Source organism: Schistocerca serialis, chromosome 10 (genome assembly GCF_023864345.2).
Source record: "Schistocerca serialis cubense isolate TAMUIC-IGC-003099 chromosome 10, iqSchSeri2.2, whole genome shotgun sequence".
Lineage (NCBI taxonomy): Eukaryota > Metazoa > Arthropoda > Insecta > Orthoptera > Acrididae > Schistocerca > Schistocerca serialis.
Window position 1 is genome coordinate 243,770,389 of NC_064647.1, and position 19,864 is coordinate 243,790,252.

Here is a 19,864-nt window from a genome sequence, read left to right on the forward strand (position 1 = left end):
AAAATGATATCACAAGACTTTTACGTGAGAAGTAACACAAAGAGGACCTCGGATGTCTGATACACAGCATTGTGCTCTGAGTTCCCTCAGTCACTGCCAGATTTTGACGTGCAGTCATGCCTGATGGCTCAAAGCAACACACTAAGTGAACACTTCGGTGCCTCTCCAAAACACTGGAAGAATGGGACCTGTCTCCAAGTTTATCACCGTACTCACCGAGGAGGGTTATCAGGGATAGTGCAAATCATGATTTACCGCCAAACACAGTGTGGCTCTGGTCATTAAAAGTCTGTGTTTCATGACTGTGACACCAGTTCGAGTAAAATTGTTTGTGTTGCGGGTTTACTAGCAGCTTATACATGGGGCCGTAATCCGTACGCTGGCTGCTGTTAGTCTCAACCAATAGTTGGGATGAAATACAGTGTTGCGGGGAGCCCATTACTTGTTCTCAGATGCCAGGTACAGATTTGGAGGGAATATGATGTGCTCAGTCCACAGTAAGATATCCCTCCCTCGATGTGGTCAGACACAGTCGACTGGAGCCTCGATGGTGAGAATGCCTGCCGTGATTTTCTGATGCGGGCTGACATTGGGACAGTCACATCTGAATGCCCCACAAATCTGGGTATTACACAATTTGACCAGCCGACCAAATGGAGACCCACAATATGGCTCCTTTCAGACTGTCAGGTACTGATGATGCAGTCTTAAAAGTGTATGTGGCACCTCCATGTCCTTCACGATGATGTCCCAGCATGCAATGCTGTTCGTGCCCCTTATGTGCATACTTTTGTGACCCACTGCCTCGATCAGCACAAAAGTGTTACAGAAGCCACTGCAAACTTAGGTGGCAATCCTTGGAGGAAAGGTCACTGTCTTTTTCCTAAATACTGTTCAGGTAGTTCAGAGGTCCCAATTTGTGACAAACTGGGGAATGTATGTAGGTGTAGAAGTAGTGTAACATTATGGAGATTTGGTGGCCTGGTCTCTCAAAGCACCACCTATGACTTCTTCTCTAGATACTTTATTTTTCTACATTTCTGCTTCTGAGAAAGTTGGTAGACACTCAGTCATACGCAAAGCTATCACTTGTATAAGAATACAGTTTTCACATACGTCCACCAAAAACAAAGTTCCATAATTTTGGCTCTGTTGAAATGCGGAGATTTCTTACAGAGATACAAAACTGATTACCAAAGTTTTAAATGAAAACATGGGAAGGATAAATGTGGACATTTGCTGAATTCTGTGTGGATTCTACATGTTTAGTGATCTCAACTGTAATGGTGGGCACACAGGCAGACTCAAACTGCACCATGAAGTGGTAGCCAATGTGAACAGTGCAGATGATCCATAACCCTCCCAGCTTCTTCTTTGGTGCAGTGTACCTGTGCTAAAAATAGACTGCAGGCAGTGGGACTACTTTCGGCATGGAACTATGCGTTGTGCATTTTACCATAATTTGTTCAGGTATCCAGATTTCACTTTTCCACAGTTGCCCTAAATTTTGTATGGAAGATGCTGGGCTAGTTCCTTTGAAAAGGACATAGCCAATATCCTTTGCCTAATCCAAGCTTGAATTTGCCTCTGTTACATCATCATTAGTGAGGAATTACAGAATCCTAATTTCCTCACATCCTTCAAAGCCAGAACCACAAATTTCAAAAAGAAGCTTGTCACAAAGTGATAACACCAAACCAGTATTTCCACTCCTCTGCCCAGCAATATAGTGCAAATGAGAGATAAACAGAGCGGCTTGTGAGTGGTGTGTGAAACAGTTTGTCTTTTGGCTGGGTGTAATAAGACATACTCACCCTGTAGCTGCATATTCCTGTAGGTGTTTCTTTGTAAAATAAGTTGTGCTTGAAGTATAGACATAAGCTGTAACTTAGTGGTAGCATTGGACTGATTCTGTGCGTTGTTTTTGACAAACCGGTGGGGTTGAAAATGACCTGCTGCTGAAATTAACAACATTCCTATCTCTCCCTGCTAGTTGTTTGCAATTCCTGGAGAACTTTTGTACTAAACTTGGTTTTCTTTTGCAGTCTGTTAGAACGGAAGCTATGTTCATGTAGTGCTCAGTTTTTTCCTGTTGTTCCCTCCCAAACAGAGCGATTCTGACGATGCGGGGCCGACAGCCGGTGTGCACCGCCAGCTGACTCCGTTCAGCCTCCAGGCACGTCACGTACCGCTGCTCCACGGCAACATCGAGTCGGACTCCTTCAACGAGAACTTCTCACCAGTACATCCGAGTACACGCAGGCAAGTCACTTGGCACACTCGACCTACACCTGGAGTTATGGTCTGAAATGTAATTTTATATGACAGCAGGCGCACTCTTGTGGTTGCCCATGTGACCTGACTGCAAATTTATATGTCAATCTGGTGATTTGACCCGTTGTGCTGCCATTAATGAACTACATTCCGGGGTGTTTTCCAATAGGACAACACTTGCTGGCATAAGCATGAAACACATTGAGAAAGCTAGTGACGTGCTTTCAGGTGTTCAGAAAATTTTTTGATTCCATTTTTAAGCATATCATTAATGAGTCACATCAAGAAAACCCTAGAAATTAGGGTATAGATAGTTTATTGTTAATACAGTACACAGATTTCCTCATTTCCTCCTTCTACCAGACTTCACTGTATTGGAAGGTACAAAGAAAGTTCAGGGGTTACTTATGATTAAAATCTCAGGTCCTGATTGTGGAAGTGTGGAAGAGGAACGAGGTAGTTTCAAAGAGGCATTTGGCAGAATGTCTGGAAGGGTGGAGGGTAAGGAGACACCATATTGGAATGAGCAGGTTATGATAACAGTAAAAGAAAACAAGAAAGCATGGCATGTGTGAAACAGAGATAAAAAGGAAAAAAGTAAAAGGAAATGCCAGGAAAGTAACAAGAAGTATAAGACTGTGATAGCAGAAGAAAAGAGGAAAAGCTGGGAGGAATTCACACAAGAGTTCAAAAAGAATTGCCGGGGGTAAAAAGGATGCTGTCTAGAATTACAAGGAGTAATAGGAAGGAAAGCACTTACACAGAGCTAGTAAAAGGGGAAGATGAAGGGCTTATAACACAGCAAGAGGAGATAAAGAAAAATGGAAAGATTACTTTGACAAACTGCTAAATGTGAAAAACAGCTATGAAAAGGGAACAGTAGCACAACACAGCATCTGGGTGTGGAAGAAGAAAAAGATATTACAGTGTTAGAAGCAGAACTAGCACTTAGAAGAATGAAAACAGGAAAGCAACTGGTTTAGATGAAATGAGTGTGACAATGATAAAGGCAGCTGGACCTACTGGGCTACAGTGGTTATATAGATTACCAAGATGCACTCGAAATCTGTGCCTGAAGAATGAGGAAATGGAACAGTAATTCCAATGTTCAAGAAGAGAGACAGAAAAGTATGTGATAACTGCGAGGGATCACATTCATATCACAAGTAGCAAAACTAATGGAGGGAATAGTGGATAGAAGAGTGAGGGGGAAAACTGGAAGGTTTATCATAAGAGGAGCAGTATGGCCTTTTACATGACAGAATAGTAGTGGACCCAGTCTTCAGGATGAGACAACTGATGAAAAGGCATCAGGAGTGTGGGAAAGACCCAATGATGACATTTCTCAACTTCATGAAGACATACGATAATGTACCCAGAGAAAAGGTGTGGGGAAACCTTTGAGAATGGGAGTTGGAAAACAAACAGTCGGAATCTTTCAAGCAATGTGCAACAGAAGCTTCAGTTGTGTCCATATGCAAATTGAAAAAACAGAATGGTTTGGGAATGTTACAGGATTGTGACAAGGAAGAGGGGTGTCACTTTTGTTACTGATAATGGTGTGTGATGATATTGTGAAAAAGACAAAATAACAGAGGAAGGGAAATTAACATATTGCTATTCACCGATGATACTGTGGTGTGAGGAATCAGCAGTGAGGATGTACAAGAAAAACAGACATCTTAAATTGAAAAGAAAAAAAATACGGAAAGAAATGCAGTGTGGAGAAAAATGAGCCTGTAGTGATAATCAAAGGAGACGGGGAAGGAAAGGGACAAAGGTCAGGATATTGAAATTGAATGACTTTAAATATCTAGGAAGTGTAATAATGGAGAATGCAAGATCAGAGGCAGAAGTTAGGCAAAAGGGTACAACATACAATGGATTGTGGGAGGTGCTTTACACACCCATATTGACATATGCAACAGAGATCTGGACAGCGGCAAAAAGAGAGGAGAGTAGAATCCAAGCCACTGAAATGAAATTCCAAAGACGTATATTAGGGAAAGTGGGGAGAGGTAGACCGAGACGGAGTAGAAAAGCTAAATGGGAGAATTGAGAAGACCAGGCTAAAATGCTTTGGACATGTAAAGAGAATGGAAGATGGAAGAATACCAAAACAAATGATGGAGGCAAAGTTTGAGGGCAAAATGGCAAGAGGGAGACCTAGAGCAAAGTTGATTGGCTCATAAAGACTAGTTTAAGAAGAAGGAATCTGGACACACATTAAACAAAAAAAAAAAAGTTTTGCATCACCTCGGTTCCGAGAATTCCAGAACCTGTACAGAAAATTGGAAAAGTGATCAACATAAACATCATTTCCACCCTTTTTATTACTCATGAAAACCACACATCGCATGTTGTCCCACCATAGAGCGAGACGTTCAGAGGTGGTGGACCAGATTGCTGTACACACCAGTACCTCTAATACCCAGTAGCACATCCTCTTGCCTGTATTCGTCATGCCATATTATTCACAAGTTCATCAAGGCACTGTTCATTCAGATTGTCTCATTCCTCAACAATGATTCAGCATGGATCCTTCAGAGTGATTGGTAGGTCACGTCATCCATAAACAGCCCTTTTCAGTCTATCCCAGGCATGTATAATAGGGTTCATGTCTGGAGAACATGTTGGCCACTAGTCGAGCAATGTCGTTATCCTGAAGGAAGTAGTTCACAAGATGTGCACGATGGTGCCATGAATTGTCATCCATGAAGACTAATGCCTCGTCAATATGCTGCTGATATGGTTGCACTTTTGGTTGGAGTATGGGATTCACGTATCATACAGCCATTACGTGTCTTCCGTGACCACCAGCGGTGTACGTCGGCCCCACATAATGCCACCCCAGAACAGCAGGGAACCTCCACCTTTCTGCACTCGCTGGACAGTGTGTCTTACGCGTTCAGCCTGACCAGGTTGCCTCCAAACACGTCTCCAACGATTGTCTGGCTGAAGGCATATGCGACACTCATCGTTGAAAGAGAATGTGATGCCAATCCCGAGTGGTCCATTTGGCATGTTGTTGGGCCCATCTGTACCGTGCTGCATGGTGTCGTGGTTGCAAAGATGGACCTCACCATGGATGTCGGGAGTGAAGTTGCTCATCATGCAATGTATTGCTCACAGTTTGAGTCGTAACATGACGACCTGTGGCTGCATGAAAAGTTTTCTCCAACAGGGTGTCATTGCTGTCAGGGTTCCTCCAAGCCATAATCTGTAGATAGCGGTCATCCACTGTAGTAGTAGCCCATGGGTGGCCTGAGCGAGATATGTCATCAACAGTTCCTGTGTCAATCTCCTCCATGTCCGAACAACATTGCTTTGGTTCACTCTGAGACACCAGGACACTTCCCTTGTTGAGAGCGTTCCTGGCACAAAATAACACTGCGGACGTGATCGAATAGCGGTATTGAGCATCTAGGCATGGTTGAACTCTAGACAACATAAGCCGTGTACTTCCTTCCTGGTGGAATGACTGGAACTAATCTGCTGTCGGATCCCCTCCGTCTAATATACTCTGCTGATGCATGGTTACTTACATCTGTGGGCGGGTTTAGTAATTGTGTCTGTGATAAAATATCCACAGTCAACATCTGTCTTCAGGAGTTCTGGGAACTGGGCTGATGCATGTGTGTAGTTAGAGAACAACAATGGTGGAAAGATGGTGGAAATGGAGCAGTGCCATAAATGCCCCATCCTGGCGTTATACTGGATAATAGGAAAGGCAGACAAATATACAGATTAAGTTTCTATGATGTCTTGCCTGTTGTTAACCTTGGCTTGGTCCTCATTCATTAAGACTTCTTTGGATTTCCAGAGTATCATGAATTAATGAAATACTGGACTGAGAGAGAAATGGGGGGGGGGGGTTAGTAGTGGTAGTAGTAGTAGTAGTAGTAGTAGTAGTAGTGTGTGGGATGACTTTCATTTAAAATGTCCATCAAAGCTGGCTATGGGTCTTGATGTTTGCAAAATAACTCATAATAATTTGTATCTTTCTGCAGGAAGCGCAAATTTAAGCGTATGGCTGTGGACGTGGTGGATGCCGGTGTCGACTCAGCCGGTGCTGGCCATGCGTCATTGCCCGTCCCACTTGCAGCTGGCAAGAAGAAGCGCTCTGTTCGCCATGTGGCAAACTGTGAGAACAGGTGAGCTGCAGTTTCACTGCTAGGGGAGTTGCACTCTTACCGCATGGTATGGCTGTTTGTAAGTTTGTGTACAAAAATAAGCAGCTCTACACCTCTACAGCCTCAGAAATAGGTGTTCAGATTTGTGCTTAATGTGCTATGCTTTCAGCATTTGCTTGAAGTTATTATTTGTTAGCAAACTTGGTATATTTGTGTTTGAACAAGATGATCTTGTCAAATGAATGTCAAGCACCAGCAAAAAAGAATTTTATTACACAACATTAAGATAACACAGTTAATGCCAACACAAGTTTTTAAAATAAGTGATTTGACAGTTTTTATTTTAGGATCATTATTTATTATGGTGCAACTAACTTTAAAGTGTCAAGGTAATTTGTAACATGTCTTTAGGGATTCAGAACTGACAGTTCTCAAGATCTTGTCCAAGGATATTGGAGTTGTGGTTTGCATCTATGTTATGAGCATTTACACTGTATTTCAGTCACAGTTGTGACCATTATTAGCTTCAAAACTGATATGGTACAAGGACTGCTCAGTAAAGACTGAGAGAGTTTTTTCAAAAGTAATGGAAGTGCCTGTGATCTGACAGGTAGTTTCCTGATTTCAAACTTTCTCAGATAGCATGTTAGTACATTTTGATAACCTTTTGAAGTTTCCGAGAGCAATATTATGCAATAAAGTTGTGCATTTCATAGCACAAGACTACTGATTCAGGTATGTTTATAGATCGTCACAGAACTCGTAATGATTTTGCAATGTCTTGTTGTGCATATTGCCTACCTTGTAGAGATCAATATCAGCACTGCATCTGCAGCCTGTGGTCCATAGATTACTCTGGGCCATTAGAGATCTAAAAATTGCTGGTCTGATAAGCATGTGTTGGCTGGTTGGAATTGAAGACTTCAGATTGCTTTTTAGAGACAGAGTTGGGTTGAAGTTTGCATTTGGAATCAATATTTTCAGCGTGAATGCTTTGGGATGGCAGGGTGGGGGACAGTTTCACTGCTGGTGATTCATAGCTGTGTTGTTATGATATAAAACTGCAAAGAGTGTGTACAGAATGTGATCAAGAGGAACAGTTTTGTCTAAAATCAGTGCATATTCAAAAACAAAATTATTACCTTAGTGGTTCACACCTCCCTCTACTTTCTCTCTATGATTTTGGCTCACTTTGGGCCATATGAATATAGATTTCAACTTTTCCAATATTGTTTCATTCAATCAGCGTGGTTGTTCCCAATCTTCTGAATATGTTGCTCCAGTTTTCTTTTTGTGTTCCTGTGGAGGCGGGGTTTTGAAACCTTGTCTTCGTAGGATTTCTTTCAGATCATTGTGGATTTCTTTGAGCCGTTTGAATTAGAGAGATTTTTTTCTATGACATCTTTGAAAAATTTTCTTTCATAGCTTGTTTTCATTTCTCTGAACCAGATACCTGTAAAATTTTGTTTTGGATTGACTTGTGGTTGCATTCAGTTTTGTTATATAGATCATCATTACTCATCTTTCTGTATTGACAATTATGTTTTAGTGGTGGCAGTAGTTTTCATAGGATATTCCTCTTCCTCTTTTCCAAGTTTGGCAAAATCAGACAGTGGAAATTCCTGGATAAAATAAAGACGGTATGGAAGGATAGATTGCTGCTCACAACGTAGCGCACGTATGCATTCACTCACTCACAACTTGCACGTATATGGCCACTGTCTCCTGAAATGCAGCACTGCAGTCAGTATTCGGTGCCTGGAGACAGTGGCAGTGTGTGTGTGTTTCCTATTTTGGAAGATGAAGTTCGTTTATCAGTCTCTTTCATTGTGCCTGTCTGTGGCTTAGTGCCTCCTCTGTATGGTTGAGTAGCAATGTGTTCTTTCCATATTGTTGTATTGTCCACATTCTGTTTTTCAGATTTGTCTTGTAGTAGTCAGATCCCGGCATTCAGTTGGGGTGTAACTATTCTGATTTTATCACTGTAATGTTGTAGATAAACTGAAGAAATCAGTCTGTCGCATATTTGATGTACACAAACAGGTTAGTGGTTTTAACTGTCTTGCTATCATCAAATCTGTAAGAGGAAGGGGGGAGACATACAGGTATTTCAGAATTAATTAAGCACGAACATGATCTTATTACACACACACAGGGCAAAATTAAGCTGATTACCTTTAAAAGAACGGTGATTGTTAGCGTACGAGGCTGTAAACTGAACTGATTAAGAATGTGTGTAATGTGATTCTAGAACTTTTTCCAATGTCATTAATAACCAAATAGTTAATGGTTGAACGACCAGATGTCTGTGTCCAATGAGCACAATATTTCGGGAATTGATCATGCTGTCATCACCAGGTGAGTTTATGAACTGACTGCCTAAGAGTTGGTGTAGGTCTTTTGTGTCATCCCCCCCCTCCCTCTGACTTGCCGCTCTGTCCACAGTTCGTGCCCAGAGCAGGAGCACGGCTAGCATCTCCTCCCCCCGTCGCACTGAATCGTCTCTCCATCCACAGTCTGCATCCAGGGTCGTGTGCCGGTGATCCCGCCGCTGTTGCTCCCCCTGCACCTGAAGTCTGTCTGTTGTAGTAAAGCCCTTGCTCTTCTTCTTCTTCTGTTTGTGTTGGTTACCAGGTCTTACTCCGTCACGATTGATCAGTTGTTCTCAATAGATTCTGTAATAACACAGTCAGAACCGTAGTGTGTTAGCAGTCGGTTTTGTGTAATATCGACAGGCAGAGTTCTGTCTGCCGGACTGCCGACTTGTTTGGCTGCTGCATTCCAGTAAGCCGTCAGTGTTCACGGCACCAATCTTTGACAGTATGCACCGTATGAGCTACGTATGTCGAGCCACATTGGTGTCCGTAGTCAGAGGTTGTCCTTGATACTGCCGAGCGGTAGCTTGTTTTAGCTGGTGAATGGAAGGCAGCCTTCACATGGTGTTTCTAGAGAATTCATCGTATATTTCCAGATAGTAGTCCACAACATGAAAAAAATACAGTGGCTATACCTTCCTGAAACTCCTCTTCTGTTTCCAGTTAATGCAAGATATCTGTGTCTCTGACTTTGCCACTCTGTGTAGCCATTCTTCCGGAACACTGTCCTCAGATGCTGACATTCTTGGTTCAGACTGTCATTTTCAGAGAGGGTAAACTCGCTGTGTGCCATGTTTTGAGCACAATGTTCCTCTGTGCCGAGAGATGGCAGCTATTTACATGTAGGTATAGGTTGATGTGTCTCTTCTTATGGTATACGCTGTGACCCAACATGCTGACTGCTCTTCATTTTAACAGGATATGCAGAGAGGGGAGCACTCCATTCATTTTGACTTCCGTGGTAAAATTGGTGTTCTGGTGTATGGAGCTGAGACGTATGAGGAAATCATTCAGCTTGCCTCTTCCATGTTGCTGTATGATGAAGATATCATTGACAGAAAGCGGGGGAAAAAACCTGTCGGTTACCATTGCGCTGATTGCAGGGCTTCCTTCTCGAAATGTTCTGTATACGTGTTAGTGACAACTGTGGAAGTGGATTCCCCGCAGCCACTCCTTGTGTCTGCTCATTGTAACTACCACCAAAAGAAAATATGTTGATGTCAAAACATCCCTAAAAAGGTTGGCAGTCTCTAGGTAAAATTTTTACAAATGCACTCCAGTAAAAAGTGAGATAATATCAGGTAATATCTGCACGGTATTCGCAACTCCGTGGGTTTTACTGGCTGCCTTAATGACTTTAAGCTGAAGGATTCAGACATCCTTGTGAGGAACACAGAGGAATATCAGGAGGGTGCTGCCTATCTGTTTGTTCTATTTTGTGATGCAGTATTTGAAAAGACAGTATGGATTCTTCAGAAACACTGAGTGAAGACTGTTTTCCGCGCACTGCTCGTTGGTGCCAAGCGTGGTCTTGGACTATGGAAGTCTGTGATCTATAAGATCCCCAGCCAATGTGGCACCACATGTAGTTCAGACAGGTGTGTACTGTCAAAATCGCTACCGTGATGGCACATCGGACTACGGCTGCCTAATAAGTCAGCAGTCACAGAACACTGCCTCTTGGAGTTACACGGAACGGATTACTGCCGTACTGAAAAGTGACACTGGTGACTAACTTCCGAGACTGTGTAACCGGAGAATCTGTTGAGATCCGAGTGAAGGAACAACTGATTAATCGCGGTGGCTGCTACAGGTCTGGGTATCTGTACATAGTTTGTTTAAGAAGAGAAAGGAGATATCTCACAACTGAATGACTTTCGGGCAAATGGACCAACAGCAGAGAGGCTGCCAGCATGTGTCTTGGGTGAGGACGGTAGAGAGGTCGGTGTGACAGCAGAGAGACTAACGAGTCGACAGAAGAGTCAGAGGAGGTAATAGCCATGTGTGAGCGTATGCCTGTGGGCCATGGACGGAGTAGCAGGTTGGAAGAAGGGATGGAGGAGAAATAAGTTCCGCGCCATCTTCTAGGCAGTCAGTTGATCCGCACACCTGGTGATCGCAACATGGTTGCTTGTTGAAATATTGTGCATGGTGGATGCTGAAAACTGGATGTTCACATGTGAACCATTTTGTCAGGAAATGAGTAAAAGTTTCTAAGCTTCATGTCAGTGGAAGAACAGTTAGACTTACTAATGATCATCAAATTTCTCCCTTTTTAGTGTGTTTTAAAGAGACCATTATGCAATGATGTGCTAATATGGGAAATGAAGACAAGTAGATAGCTATGAGCAATGAAATAGTGAAGGTTGGAGAAGATGAAATAGACAAAAGGCAAGGCTGGGTAGAAATCCTTGAACAACATGCGGGATACTGTATTTACCTGACTAAACAAGAAAATATAAAACTGTAGCTAAGAAAAAAGAAAAATACAAATTTCTAAAAAGAAGTAGACCAGCAGAAATTGAAAAATTCTAAACAGGTATGACTAGAGGACAAATGCATGTCTGTTCAATAATCCACAAATGTAGGGAAGGTAAAAGCTGCCTTTAGGAAACAGAGTAAAGTGAAGCAGCTGTGCGGATATGTAGTAGTCAGATGGCAGGCAAGCTGCTGCTGCTCAAAGAAGGGAAAGGTGGAAGTTAAATTTAGAAGTGCTGTACAGGCTATATGGGAAAATTTAGAAAGGGGATAGGAAGTAAATGAAGATGAGATGGAAAGTATGATACTGGAAGAAGAATTCAACAGAACCTTAAAATACTTAAGTCTTCACAAGGCCCCTGCTGTAGAGGCCATTGCCTAAAACTATTGAAATCCTTGGGAGAACCAGCCATAATAAGATCTGAGGTGAAATGATCAGATTTCAAGAATATTATAGTAATTCTAATTCTAAAGAAGGCAGGTGCTGACAAGTGTGAATATTATCACACCTTCAGTTCAGTTAGTTATAGTTGCAAAATAGTGACACAAATTATTTACAGAAGAATCGAAAAGTTGGTATAATAAGCCAACTTTTGGGATGACTAGTTTGGCTTCTGGAGAAATGTAAGAACACATGTGGCAATACTGACCTTCCAACTTAGACCTTAAAAGATAGGTTGAAGAAATCAAGCTTAGATTTGTAGCATTTTTAGACTTGGAGAAAGCTTTAGACAATATTTACTGCAATATACCTGATTGAAAAACTGAAGGTGGCAGGGATAAAATACAGGACGGGAAATGTTGACAGCTTGTATAGAAAAAAGACTGCAGTTATAAGAGAAGAGGGGCATGAAAGAAAAGCGATAATTGAGAGTCTTGTGAGACAGGATTATAGCGTATCTCTGATGTTATTCAGTCTGAGCTGTAAAGGAAACTGCAGAGAAATTTGGAAAAAGAATAAAAAAGACAACATTGTAATTCTGCCAGAGATGGCAAAGAGCATAGAAAATCAGTTGAATAGAATAGACTGTGTCATGAAAAAGAGGTTATAAGATGAACATTCACAAAAGAAGGGTAATGGAGGGTGGTCCAAATGAAATCAGGTGATGTTCAGGGAATTATTTTAGCAAATGAGAAGCTAAATAATTTGATGAGATTTTCCATTTGGGCAACAAAATAACAGATGATGGCTGAAGTAGAATGGATGTTTCTCAAAAAAGAACTTTTTTAGCATTTAATATAAAGTTAAATGTTGGGAAGTCTTTTGAAACAGAGCAGTATAACTGAGAAGGGAATAGAAACTTTTGAAATGTGGTGCAGCAGAAGAATGCTATAGATTAGCTGGATAGGATGTACTGCTTCAATTTGGGAAGTACAGAAATTTATGGCCAATGTTATTAAAAGGAGGATCCGTTGATGGAAGACACACACCATGGCAGTGAGGAATTTTCATTTTGATAATTTGGGGAAGTGTAGGGAGATAGGTGAACACCAAGGCTTGAATACAACTGGCAGGTTCAAGTGGATGCAGGTTGCAGTAGTTGTTTGGAAGTGAAGAGGCTTGCACGGGATAGAGTAGCATGGAGAGCTGCATCAAACTATGGCTACAACAGGCATATTTTTTTTTTTTTTTTAATTTCCATATTTTAGATGTGACAGTGATTGTAAATTAATCAGTAATCTGTTTAAGTAATAGATATGTGTGAGGGACTGAATTATTACGTTTACTTAAGTATTAGGGTCTGTTGTTGAAGTGGCCTCACTCTGTGGTAATGTTGCAGTTTTACTTAAAATACTTATATCATTGTGTCACGGTGTTCGCAAAAGCCTCTGTACGTCAAATGTGACTATAGATTACTTCACACGTATCTTACAGTGACAGATGAGACTGTGGCCCCAAAAAGAGTGGTAGTCTATTGCAAAAAGCAATTTTCAACTTTATGTTTCAAGTCATCTCGTGGCACACTTTTGTTTGCAGCTGCAAAGAGGTGTTACAGTGAAATTTTCAGAGATATTTTTGAAGCACAGCAGTTGACAGTCAGCTAAACGTGATGGAAATCGTCACTAAGCTTGTGTATAGGGTCCTTTCTCAAATAAGCTAATTTTCATTGGTGTTTCATAATTTTGCTGCTCGTCACATGACTGACTTTACAGAGCAACTATTTTTACCTCGGCACTGATAGAGTTCAAAATGTTGATTAAGACAATTGAGAGGCCAGAGCCTTAGTACACCTCTGTGGTTTTTAGACCGACCTTCGCATTGACAGCTGCTTTATCACTTGGAAAGGACAGCATAGCACACACATTATTTATATCTTTTGTGTGTTATTCCAGAATTTTGTATTTAGACCGCAGACTAATTTTCTTTATACAGATTCCTTCTGTGTTTTAACTGTAGGTACGGTAACCTGGTATGTGGAAAGCGCAAGAGGAGCATGCGAGAGCGCAGTGTGGACTGCTCGGGTGAGCGTCGCGGCAGCAGAGGTGGACAGGTGGAGGGCAGACGCGGGGCTGGGCACGGCCGGCAGCTGCTGCGGCCCCCTCAGCCACTCACCCCGGCCCTCGCCGGGGCGCGCGCGGCAGCTGTCGCTGACGTCCCGTCCACCAGCCGGGGTGTACTCGGCCTGCCACCGATGGACGTGGACGGAGGCCTGGAAGTTGCACAGTGGTGAGGCCTTCGGCGAGACACTCGCTGCTTCGTTTCTGCTGCCATAGTAGGACACTGAAAGAAACTGGATAAATCCTCTTGTAATGCTTCCTGTACTGATGCCGAGTGGTAAATATTGTCAGTCTTTAGGTGTAATGGCAACTTGTGCAAAAATAACGGGTGTAGCTACTTGTCTAAGAAAGAAAGAAAGAAAGAAAGAAAGAAAGTCGTAAGTCCCTCCAAGGTTTCAGAAGACAGCTGGACAAAAACTCCATGACACACAGTAGTCTGAGATGTGTAAGCATTGTAACCTGTGATCACTTTGTGTACATGTAATTTGTTCGAAATGGAGGGTTTGTTTCGTAGCACTTTGCTTCAGAGATTTGGTGAGAATTCCCTTTTTATAATTTCGGAAATGCATTTATTCAAATGCTAAACAGCTAAAACTCATTTATGAGGTGCTGATTTGCAGATAATTAAATGATTTGCCAGTTTTATTATTGCAGAAATTGCATAATTTATAACAGTATCTTGGTTCTGAAATTTACAAATGAAATGATGAGTGGACTGCTTGAACAATGAGGCTGTGAGTGGGCTCAGAGTGTGCATGTGTACAGCAAATTCCACCTACTAAATTTTCCTTATGTGCTTTCTCACACACCCAAGTTGCTACATTGTCCCATTTTAGCAACCGAAACAGGTTTAGGGTTTGCGTTGGGTGGAGTGAATGAGAGGAGAATGTAGATGGGGAGGATAGGGTGTAGGGTGCACGACTGCAGGTGGAAGGGAGAGGGAGGGAGGGAACAGGACAGGAATGTCCAGGGTGTATATGATCCGGGAGATCTGGGAAAAACCCGGGAATTGTTTAGAATTCCGGGAATTTTTCATTGTTTTCATTTTCAGCTAAATTTTTGTGATTTTGACTAGTAAGAACCAATACTCTAACAAAGGATATTACTGTATCCAGCTACTGCAGAATAATACTGTAGCAACAAAACATTAAAAAAAACACTTAAGTTGCGAAGGAAATGCGCCGTATACAACAACAAAACACAGTGCTCATACAAGTGTCTGCCAACAGCACAATGTGTCGAAGGCTTAGTAAGACTATGCGATGCTTCATAATAACAAATTGCTTCTGATGAGCGTGACATGACAACTGTTTAAATTAGTCGTTTGAGCAGTTGCGGGCGGGCTCTTGGGCATGCGCAGTTCACTCACGTATGAGTAGCATCTTCTCCCACTTTTGTTTACAGAAGTGTGCCTGGGCACCACTACCTAATATTGCCCCGGTTCGGAAATATAGTAAATCTGGGGCTGATGCACAGAGCAGTCGGAGTTGTGGTGGGTCGTCTCCATGTGATCCGTGCTTACGTTCAGTGATTTTGTTGTTTTGTTTTCGTTTATTGTTCTCACGTTAAATGATGATGAAATGGATTTTTGTGGCCAGGAGCTATCAAATGAATTAAAATACGTTCGCTTAGTAACGGAAGGCTAAAATATGTTATTAGTTTCAGATTTTATTTCCACTTTCCTGACAATCAAGCATTAATGCCTTGCAGGACAATGAAGTTATTTTTGTCGGTTTGCTAAAGAGATTTGGCTTTTATTAATCTTTTCTGCTGACGCAGTCAATTTATTTGAAAGGAAGTGTTCAATTTTACACTCTTGGCTGGCTTCAACTGTTCGCTGCATTTCAAGTGCATGTATGGCATTATACCATAATAAAGAACCAAACATGAGATAATACAGCGCTGGTACTCCAAGAAAATTTACATCCGAATATGAACATACGAATGCGCACTTTAAGCCGAATTATGCATTTTAGTGTGGTTCACGAGATTCCAATGCTTTTGAAGTATCCTCTGGTGTCTTGTTTCTGTTATGACATAATGTTTTACACGTACGAACATATGGGCTTCCTGCATCGTCGTAGCTGTGCAAGCGCGATGACGCCTGTTATCTGGCGCTCTCTTGCAACTGCTGAAATGAACCTATTTCTAACAGGTCGCGGGAAAACATTGCGAATGGTGGTTTGAAAACCGTTACATTCAAAGCAAATTTCCTTTTGCGGAAGATGAACTATGTGCGATGAATTTCTTAAATCACAAAGCGTTAGACTCCATTTAAAAATAACTCTTTGAGGACGACCATTTAGAAGAATTTCGAGCCCAGATCAGACATTTACGTCGTTATTAAAAATTTTACTGGCACATTTGTATAATGTATCTTAATTTAAACCATGAACTTTTCTTATTTGTGTGCTCGCGCTAGTTAGGAGTGATTTTGCTATTGGCTGACTCCATCACGTGTCCTATGCTGTCATCAGCGGACGAGATCAAGTGACATGATCTATGACTTGCTTACAAAAGCTCATTGCATTCTCGATTTCAATGCCTCGGAAAGTGACATGCGATGTTTGGTGGAATTCAAACTTATACCTTCGTAATACGAAAATATGCAGCTTACATGCGCCCCCCCCCCCCTCCCCCCCCCATCCGCCCGCCCTCCGGACGGGGGTTTCGTTTTCTAAAGTGCTGGGAAATTCTACGTTGGTATATAAAACCATAAACATTCAAAGGACTGATGAGTTTTACAGTGCCGAGGAAGAGTATAATGGTTCAAATGGCTCTGAGCACTATGGGACTTAACTGCTGAGATCATCAGTCCCCTAGAACTTAGAACTACTTACACCTAACTAACCTAAGGACATCACACACATCCATGCCCGAGGCGGGATTTGAACCTGCGACTGTAGCGGTCGCGCGGTTCCAGACTGTAGCGCCTAGAACCGCTTGGCCACCTCGGCCGGCTGGAAGAGTATACTGTCACTTAACACGGAAAAGTGTATTTTTAACCGGGAAATCTGGAAATTTTTTTTCCTTGTCCATGTATACACCCTGAATGTCGCAATGGAGAGCTCGTGCTGATGCCAGCATCGGGAGTTGTGTGTGACAAAGGCAGAGTGGGAGAGGGAACACTGGAAGGGGGATGTGAGAGTGCAGGTTCAGAGGGTGAAGTGGAAGGCCCAGAGTTGGATGTGGGACACAGACTAGTGGAGACTGGCAATGGCAGGATTGCAGCATTTACTGTAACCACACAATTCTTGCCTGCATAGTTTGGTGAACCTAGAATTGGGGGGAGGGGGGGACATGTGTGAAGCAGCCATTTGTTTGGGCACACAGTGGTCGGCAATATGTTGGGTCAAATTGGTCTTTCGACCATGATTTGGCAGCTGCCATTCATTTGGATAGACAGGTGGTCGGTTTTTGTGCTTAGGCAAACTGCTGTGCAGAAGTAACAGTAGAGCTGGTGAATGATGTGGCTGCTTTCACAGCTGGCCCTGTCTCAGATTGGACAGCATAAAGCCTCTGACGGGACTGCAATATGATGTGACGAGTGGACGTATCGGACAGGTCCTCGACAAGTATTATGTGAACCGTGTGATGTGGGGTGGTATGGCAGACCGGGATATTTCGGCAGCTGGGTGGGTGGAATTTACCACTTTCAGACGGGCAGGAAGGATCCCGGTAGGATGTTTCTCATTTCCAGGCACAACTTTGATCACACTTATATCGCACCTACTTCCTACTTGTGGCCCGATGGGTCACTAGAGCACTTCTCCATAATGTTGCGCATTCACTTCTAGCACACATTATGAGATATGCTCATCTTCCTTAGTGCCTTTCAACAAGTTTAAGTCTGCCATTTGCTTACCCTGTGATGAGTTTATATGTTTATTGGGCTTTATATTGATTCGTACTCTTACCAGTAGGTGTTTATGTAGTGTGAGTGTCTCCAGTTATTTACCACTATAAATGTTGAGTGTCAGGAAGTCGTTTCTGAAAGTATTTGTATGGAGTGTAGCCATGTATGGAAGTGAAACATGCTCGATAAATAGTTTGGACAAGAAGAGAATAGAAGCTTTTGAAATGTGGTGCTACAGAAGAATGCTTAAGATTAGATGGGTAGATCACATAACTAATGAGGAAGTACTGAATAGGATTGGGGAGAAGAGAAGTTTGTGGCACAACTTGATGAGAAGAAGGGACCGGTTGGTAGGACATGTTCTGAGGCATCAAGGGATCACCAATTTAGTATTGGAGGGCACCGCGGAGGGTAAAAATCGTAGAGGGAGACCAAGAGATGAATACACTAAGCAGATTCAGAAGGATGTAGGTTGCAGTAGGTACTGGGAGACGAAGAAGCTTGCACAGGATAGAGTAGCATGGAGGGCTGCATCAAACCAGTCTCAGGACTGAAGACCACAACAACAAAGATTTTTGGTTACTGTCGGATTCTTTCTCACGTTTATGGACATTGTCTCAAATTTTTAATGTAGGAGGGAATTCCCATTTAGTACTGTGATGGCTGTTACGAATAGCAATGCCATGTTGAGGGGTGTACAACAACATTTAGGTAACATCTTAAGTAACAGCTCATTACTCTTGCTCTCAACTGACAGAACAAAATCAAGAGGCAGACTCCGAGTTCACAATTCACATTTACAATTCAATAACACCCCTTACAATAGCCCCAATAAATGGCCATGACCATTAATAAAGAAAATAGAAAACAGCACCACGGAAATTTATAAAATTTAGCTGACATTACCTGACTGCTTGTGTACCACAAACGAAAGAAATACCCGAAGGTTTAAGGTGTATAATGTCATTTACATTTATTTTGAAACAGCACATTTGCTACCTGTACACAGTCTTTGTTAATCCAAGCACTTAGGCCATTATAATTTTAAAATCCAGATTTGTCCTTACAAAAAATCAGCACCAAGCAGTAATCACTAAAGGTTAGAGGAAACGCTGTTTAATCTTAGTGGGGCCAACTGAAACAAGCAATAGTGGAAATGTTAGCGATAAGACAGCTACCAGTTATCGCAAATGCTCTTGGCAGAAACCACAGCAATTGCCTTTTGGCAACATGAACTAATGTAGAGCCTATGATGATTAGTCAGTAATGAGTAGGAGATCATTGTACAAATTAAAGAAAAAAGTCCAGCGTTACATTGAAGCCTGACAATAGCACCTGCTTGTGCACGCATCATTGTCCAGATTGCAGTACATCTTACAACAACTACCTATTAACAAAATTTATAGGACAACAGGTTTCTGGCAAGCCAAGAATACAAGAGTGTGTTTGATGCAATTGATCTCCATTTCATACAAGTCGATATCAAACAGAGTTAATATGTTGGTGGTGATTCCAGTTAAAGAGACCAATTTCTCAGCAAGTCAAGGCACATGGCACTAAACCTTTGCACCACCACTGTGATGGCAGATTATCTTTCCTTGTTGATGGGTCAATAGGGAAAACCACTCTTGGAAATGTGCTCCATTTGTCACAAACCTTGGAGCACCCAATCAGTTGCATCTGGTACATCTGCTGCTCCAGCCTCATTCATGAGATGCATCGGTGTGTTGTTTGGCCAGTGTACAAATGGCGCGGTGACGTCATGTAATTGAACTGTCACGAATACACTAAATGGAAATTTATGAAAATTATTCTGCTTGAGGAGGTGATGAGCACATATTAAATCAGCTCGCATAAAGTTTGATGTTGATATAGAATAACAATAAGACCCTAAGTACATTTGGAAGGATGTGGGCCACTGAAAAGTACTAAACTGGGCTGCAGTAACTGTGGTAGGTGCTGTGCTGTTGGGGGAACAAGTGAGCTTACATAATGTTTTCAAGTGTATCCCGATATGTTTAAATGGATTGCTTTATAATGATTGTGTATTATTTGTATTTTGAACTGGCAACACATTTCTTTTGCAGTGACATGGTAAGCAGCAGCAGCATTAGCAGCTCAGAAAGCGAGACAGGTGTCTGCACTAATGACGAGGGGCGTGAAGGTGACTATTCGTATTTATTTATTTAATCTGTAGTCTACACAATTAAGCAACCATGTTTTAGTTAAGAAAATATATAACTGCAAAG

The 19,864-nt window shown here is 42.0% G+C and overlaps 1 protein-coding gene across 3 annotated transcripts in view; it reads left to right on the forward strand.

Moving 5' to 3' along the window:
- Positions 1 to 19,864, forward strand: part of LOC126424785 (G patch domain-containing protein 2) — a 145,112-nt gene that overhangs the window by 85,021 nt on the left and 40,227 nt on the right. For all 3 annotated transcript variants that reach the window (XM_050087552.1, XM_050087554.1, XM_050087553.1), the window contains 4 exons: positions 2,111 to 2,266; positions 6,289 to 6,428; positions 13,659 to 13,928; positions 19,703 to 19,779. In XM_050087552.1, coding sequence (XP_049943509.1) covers positions 2,111 to 2,266; positions 6,289 to 6,428; positions 13,659 to 13,928; positions 19,703 to 19,779 — 643 coding nt within the window. The remainder of the gene's footprint in view (positions 1 to 2,110; positions 2,267 to 6,288; positions 6,429 to 13,658; positions 13,929 to 19,702; positions 19,780 to 19,864) is intronic.